This window comes from Leishmania braziliensis, chromosome 17, assembly GCF_000002845.2.
Source record: "Leishmania braziliensis MHOM/BR/75/M2904 complete genome, chromosome 17".
NCBI lineage: Eukaryota > Euglenozoa > Kinetoplastea > Trypanosomatida > Trypanosomatidae > Leishmania > Leishmania braziliensis.
The window spans coordinates 47,342-54,387 of record NC_009309.2 but is presented as its reverse complement, the minus strand read 5'-3'; the positions used below and the strand labels follow the sequence as shown (position 1 = coordinate 54,387).

The 7,046-nt window shown below is 64.3% G+C and overlaps 1 protein-coding gene across 1 annotated transcript; it reads left to right on the top strand.

The window, feature by feature from the left end:
• Positions 1–1,367: 1,367 nt before the first annotated feature.
• Positions 1,368–5,585, top strand: RAC-B2 (receptor-type adenylate cyclase b; the record flags this gene model as incomplete). Its single annotated transcript, XM_001563731.1, has 1 exon — positions 1,368–5,585. One exon carries the CDS (start codon positions 1,368–1,370, stop codon positions 5,583–5,585), a length of 4,218 nt encoding a protein of 1,405 aa, XP_001563781.1.
• Positions 5,586–7,046: the final 1,461 nt, after the last annotated feature.

Sequence of the window (7,046 nt, the reverse complement as noted above, 5' to 3'; positions counted from 1 at the left end):
AAGAGTCTGCATGCTTCCTCTCCTGCTCACTTGCCTGCCTCCTTTTCTCTTGACCCCTCCGTCCTCTCTGCGTCGCTGCCTTTCCTTTGTGGTCCCGTAACGCAGTTTTTAACACGTACGAAGTACGTCTCTCCGTCTCTTCATTTCTCGCTATCTCTGCAAGTCTACAGTGCGCCTCCTCTGTGATGAAATAGGCTCTCTCTGTGCAGTTATGCATACATGTAATCTATAATGAAGGCGCTCTCGTAGACAAGCGAGTGCCGGCGACGCCCTCCCGCTTCCTTGGACCCCCCCCTCCCTCAACCCCCCTACCCGTCTCTCCGTCCTACGCTGGCCGGTGAGTGCGCCAGTCGCTGTGGAGGGGCGTATCGTCTCGCGCGTCTGCCTGCTGCCGTCATGTCTGTGTGTATGCGCGCGTTCGTCCGGGCCCCGCGGCGTGACGAGGTCGGCGGGGCGATGGAGCACTCCTTGTCCAGTGGGGGTGCGGCCTGTGCACTACCTGCCAGTGCACCGTCTGGCTTGCATTTTGGCTGCGAATGGCCCCAGCGGCCTTGTGCCCCCCTCTCTCGTTGCTTCCACTGCCCGTGCCTGCAGGGGACGTCCCGCCCCCCTGCCGCCTTCGTGTCCCCGCTCGGTGAGGCGGGGGGCTGGACGGACGTGTGGCACCGCATTCTTGTGAGGGCCCCCGCACCGCCCAGGCGCGTGTGGATGCGCGTGCGCAGGGGACGCGCTCTACTCCTGCCGGGCCGGCCTCAGCGTGAGCGGCCCGGCCGCACGCGCCGCCCAGAGGTCGGATTGGTGGAGGCGAACACGCCGACTCGCCCGTGGCCTCGGTGCAACTCAGTCTTCCCTCTTCCCTCTTCCCTCTCTCCCCCTCCCACAATCTCCCTCACACACGCGCCCTCTCGCGCCGGCAAAGGAGCGGACATATTCATCTGTGCTCAGCACCGCGGCTACAGAGGAGAACAGCACGCACAGCACGGAGGTGACTCGTCGTGCGTTGCTTTGTTTCTTCAGCCGCCTTTCTGTTTTCCTGTTTTCGCTGGAAGCGTTTCACCTCTGCCCTCTCCCCCTCCTCCTCCTCCCCCCTTGCGGTCTGCCTGGCTGTCCGTGTCCGTGGCTCTCCGTCGCGGTCTCTCCTGCACTCGCCCCCTGTTCGTTTGTGCGTGCCTTCTCGCATTTGTGCGTTTTTCTATTCAGCTGGCACGGCTTTCTCGTCGCCGCGCCTGTCTTTTGTACGCCCCATCGCTCCCTGCCGCGCGACGCTTCTCTTCTGCTCTCTTCCTCTCCACCGGAGTGCTGGGCTGCCCCCCAGCGCATCTCCTTTCCCAACGACTATCGCGGCCGGTTGCCCCCCCTCCCCGGCAATGCACGCGGGCACACCTCATCCGCGCCGTATTTGCGGGCGCGGCGCAGGTGGTGTGGCCGGCGGTCTGAAGCGGCTGCACACGTACCGACGCTCGCCACTCCTGGCTGCCGCTTTGCTGATTGTCGGCGCGCTGACGCTCGCTGTGTTCACAGCGCCTACGGCGTGGGCTGCGGGTGCGGGCATCTTGTCGGAAGAACCTGTGTACCTGCTGAACGCCATGTACTCGATGACGGACTACATGGCGAGCTATGCAGAGGCGCTGTGGCTGGGCATCGACGCCGCACTCCACAACGCCGGCTACACTGCGGCTGGCGGCCGTCCCATCAGGATCATCGACCCCGACCCGGATGTGAACCGGGCGGACATCGTAGCCGTGGTGACGAAGGCGCTGAAGGACTACCCGACGCTGCTTGGCGTGATTGGGCCGTACTCTGACACGCGCCTTGCTGCATTGCTGAGCAGCCCTGTGATCCAGAGCAGCGGGCTGATGCTCCTGGGCCCGTTCACGGGGTCGAGTGCAGTGCGCGCGTGGAACGAGAACGTGTACTTCATGCGTGCGGAGCCACGTGCGGAGCTCCTGGCGATCGTGAAGCACGTGGCCAACACAATCCGCGGTCGCCGCACTGCGTTCATGTACCTGACGGGCGTGGACTTTGGAGAACGCGAGTACGAGGATATTGTGGCGCTCATGACGCCGCTGGGACTCGAGCCACCAGCACTGTACTCCGCGCCGCACTCGATGACGGACTCTGCTGTGGACATGACGGCCTTCGATGCGATGGCGAACACGTACCCGCATGTGATCATTCTGTGGGGGATGCCCGGGAGGCAGGTTGCGGAGTTCCTGCGGGTCGTGCTGACGGACCCGCGCACGTCGTCGGCGTACATCATGACGTGCTTCCCGCTGCAGAAGATCGCGTTTCAGGTGTACTACGACCTTGCGATGGCCGGGAAGCTGACGCCTGTGGACGGACAGCTCATGTCGAGCGCCACATCCTTTCCGCTGACACAGCCAAACACAACGCACATTCCAGCGTTCCGTGCCGAGATGGGGAAGTACATGGAGCAGACCGGCCGCGTCGACGCGAGCCTGTGGGCTGACGAGGCAAAGGCTGTGCGGGAGTACGGCCCTTGGGGGCATGAGCCACCGTCGTCGGACTCTGCCGCGGACGTGAGGAGGTTCTTCAACGAGCACCCGAACGCAGCGAACCTGATGCTGACTGGATGGATTTTCGGCTCGGTGATCATGCAGACATTTGCTGAGGAGGAGTGGATCGTGGACAGGACTGCCTACCAAGGGTATGTGTTCGAGCAGAGGCGCTACATAATTGGCGGGGACTATGTGCTTGGCGACTACGGCGCTCCCTGCAACCCCGTTGCCGCGTTTCTCGGTGCTGTGTGCTACTGCAACCAGGGCGGGCGTGCGGCAATTGTTTCGAAGCTTGACAGCGCTGTGTGGAACACCATTGAGGAGTCCGGCTTCAACTACGTGCAGAACGACTGCTATTCCTACACGAGCTTGCCGCGGCCACTGCACTTTCTGACGCTGGTCTTCACGGACGATCCAACGCTCGCAGTGGCGGGGTTAGACTTGAACGTTGCCATTTCAGCACTTGTCCGCTACCTGAAGTATACAGAGCACCCGGTGAGTGTGACCACATTGAACGTCCAGCGGACTACCGCACAGGCGCTGCTGGATCATCAACTGCTGAACTACACGGCGGACGTTGTAGCGGGAGCGATAACGAAGGGCATGAGGGTTGATGGCTACTTGGTCCCTGCCCCCGTCTACCCCCGGCCACATCTAGTGGAGCCGATGCGGAACTACGTGTACCTGATGCCAACGCTGGAGCAGCAGATGTTCCTGCTGTACGAGAACCTTGCGACTCTGAGGCGTGTGACGTCGATCGGCTCTGGCGTGCGTGTGGTTCTGCATGGCTACGCCGATGATGAGGCGTCGAGCATCACTGCTGTGCTGTACAGGTCTGCTGCGACGTTCAACTATAACAACCCCTCTGTGGTCATGGTGCCCTCCACGAAGACTGTGGGGAGTGCGCTTGTTCGCAGGCAGATCAACTTTGTGCTCGCGGTGACGGCTGCGGATGTCGCCGACGTTGTGGACTTTCTGATCGCGGACAAGTCTGCGATTGTCGTGGTGGTCTTCGATGACTTGGCGCTTCATTACACCGCGCTTGTCACTGCCCTCTCGTCGACGCCAGCGTCTGTGCAGGCGCGTGTGATCACGTTCACTAACCTGCCGCTCTGGAGCGATACCTCGAGCAGCGCGCATGACGCGTCTCCTATGCTGCAGGTGTTTCATGGTGCGCTGCCGGACCCTTCTCAGCACACTCCCAGTTTTCTGAGAGCGTGCGTAACTGCACTTGTGCCTTTCAAACTCATCAGAACTGTGAAATCCATGAGAGAAGCCACACTGGCAGACGCGCTGTACTTCAACGGTATTACGACAAGGTACGGCATGGCCTTTGGGATTTTTGAGTGGGGCTGCACCACGACGGCGAGCGGTGATGACTGCTTGCAACACAACTACGGCGCGCAGAGCATTGTGATGCTCTCCGTGCAGAGGATGCTGGACCCGCGCGTGCCGCCGCTGACGGCTCCGATGACGCCGTCCTTGGTGTACAGGCCTCGCGTGGCGTCGAGTGCGCTGACGCCTGCGGAGCGCAACGGCATCATTGCCGGCGTCGTGCTGCTTGTTGTCGCGTCGATTGCAGCTGTTGGGCTGCTCCTGTACTGCTGCATGGACAACCGGGACAACGACGCGGCGCCGAAGGACGGTGACGAGCCGGTGACGCTGGTCTTCACGGACATCGAGAGCAGCACTGCGCTGTGGGCCGTGCTGCCGCAGCTGATGGCTGACGCGATTGTGGCGCACCACCGCGTGATCCGGCAGCTGATCGCGAAGCACGGGTGCTACGAGGTGAAGACGGTCGGCGACTCGTTCATGATTGCGTGCAAGAGCGCGCACAGCGCTGTGAGGCTTGCGTGCGAGATCCAGACGAAGCTGCTGGGGCACGACTGGGGGACGGTGTCCATCGACGCTGCGTACCGCGAGTTCGAGCTTGCGCGCGCGGACGCTGATGACGACTACGTGCCGCCGACTGCGCGGCTGAGCGAGGAGGAGTACGCCGCGGTGTGGTGCGGGCTGCGCGTGCGTGTGGGGGTCCACACCGGGCTGTGCGACATCCGGTACGACGAGGTGACGAAGGGGTACGACTACTACGGCGACGCGCCGAACATGGCTGCACGCACGGAGGCTGTTGCGAATGGCGGGCAGGTTGTCGCGACGGAGACGGCGTGGTGGGCGCTGTCGAACGAGGAGCGCGCGGGTGCTGCGCACACCGCGATGGGACGGCAGGGGCTGCGCGGTGTGCCGTTCGCGGTGGAGATGTTCCAGATGGACGCTGTGCCTGGGCGCCGTCACGCTGCGCTGCGCACGGAGATCGAGGCGATCCTGCCGGACGAGACGGCGACGGAGACGGCCTCGAGTGCTGCTGGTGCGCTGCTGTCGTCTGTGGGCACGATGAGCGGCCCTGCTGCTGGCATCGCCTTGGTGCTGACGAGCTGCTTTGCGCCGTACCCCGTAGCGCAGCGCGTGCGCGAGCTGCAGCCGCTGCTGAGCAAGTGGGGCGTTGGTGCGCCGCCGCGGAGCCGTGCTGTGAGCGAGGAGGACTACTGCCAGGGGCTGATGAACCGCCTAGCGCTTCGGATTGCGACGGTGTCGCAGGCCCGCCAGCGGATGGGCAACGGCGGGGCCGTGGTGGCGGGCGACATGCCGGACGTTGGCGCTGGTGGGGCGCTGAACCCGCTTGTGGGCGGGGGTGGCTGTGGCGCGGGCGGCGCGGCGCCGCGGCCTTCGGGGATGACAGCGCCGCCGCGCTCCGAGGAGCCGTCCGCGATGCGCGAGTCACGCTTGTTCCGGAGGGCGCCGCTGGGGGTGCTTCCGGCCTCGAGGGCGCCGGCGAGCAAGAAGGAGAGCTGCAGCGCGAGCACGATTGGGTGGCGGGATGACGTGATGCCGTTCACCGGTCCCGCGTCACGGCGCGCATCAGAGGAGCGCAATGCGCGCAGGGCGAGCGGGAGCATGTCTGACGAGGTGATCGTCGTGCGAATGCCGAGGGGCCTCGGGTGGCCCCGCCACCCCAACATGGTGGAGCCGTGTTCGGGGCATGCGGGCGGTGAGGCTAGCCTGGAGTAGGGGGGCGCTCGCCTTCCGCCGCTGTGCCGATGGTGACGGGCTGGGCTTGCTCCGTATCGTGCCTCTGCTGTCTGCCTCCCCTAGCGGCGTTGAGGGGATGGCTGCGGCGACAGATTTCGTCTGCCTGCGGCGTGCGTGTGTGTCTGCGTGTGCGTATGCACGAAGGCGGCGCAGGCAGGGTGGCGCCCGCAGGAGCAGCGGCAGCCCTGTGTGGGCGGGCCGATGTGCACGTTGAGTGCGAGGCGTGCGCATTCCGCTGCCGGCGCCGCTCACGCCTTCCCCGCTTCGCACCCGCGCCGGCGCAGGCCCCCTTCTGGGGTGTGCGATGACGGAGGGACGTGCGTGCCACAGCGCGTTAGCTTGTGGTCCAGCTGAATAGTTGCCCTGGCCTCTCTCTCTGTGCGGCGGCGTGGCTACTCCTCCCATCCCTTCTCCCTTTTCCGCCCAACCATCTCCCCCGTGCGGTCACTTCTCGTCTTGTGGTGCTGGCCGACTTGCGCAGCTGGGGCAGGGTGCCGTGTGTGCGGGGCCTCTCACCCCCTTTCTTGCACGCCTGTGTTGCTGCTGCCCCTCCACCCCTCTCGCTGTTTGCGGGCTCGTCCTGCGTCGGTGCTGCTCGGCCCCTGTCCTCGTCCTTCGCTGTGTCCCACGGCGTCTCTCTTCTCTGCCCCCCTCTCCCTCTCCCTCTCCCTGGTGTGCCATGGCGCGCGCCGCGGGGGTGTGCTCGGGCTTACTGCCGTGTGTGCCGCAGCAGTGTAGACCATTGGGCCGTCGCATCGATGTGGCTCTTTGCCTGTTGCTTCCGACCTTTCTGAGGACGGGGCGCATGACGGGGACGCGAGGAGCGGTACGCCAAGACGCGCCCCCGTGAGCGCAGTGACGAGGAGCGTTTCATGGCTTGCTCGCCTGGTGGGCGTGTATGTACATAGATGTATACTAGTCTCTCTCTCTCTCTGTGCGTATGTGCGCAGGTGTATGTGTGCGTGTGAGTGCGCCTAGGCAGCGGAAGGTGGACACACGCAGGACCTACCTGGTGCGCGCACTGGAGGCACATTCGCGGTCTTATTTTCCCATGTCCTTCATCTTGTTTTCGGCCCTCTTGCGCTATGCGCTGCTGCCGTGCGTGTGTGTGTGTGGTGGCGTTTGCTATCGTCGAGGTGGCAAGCGTGCACCCACGGAGCATGCGTGTGCGCGTGAACGTGTGCGCCGGCTTAACCGGTGGATCATAACGCCGTGCTGCATTCTCCTGCTTTTAAATCCCGTCTGGGTGGTTGCCTCATGGCTCTCTCACCCCCCTCTCTCTGTCTGTCGGCTGGAGGGGACACGTTTTTTCGTGCTGGGCTACGCCGTCTCGCTGAGTGGGGCTCTTCTCACCCACGCCTCTCTCCTGCTGTGGTCCCCGCAGCGTTGGCGCTGTTTCCCCCTCTTTCTTCCCTCCCCCCTCTCTCTTCCCTCCCCCCC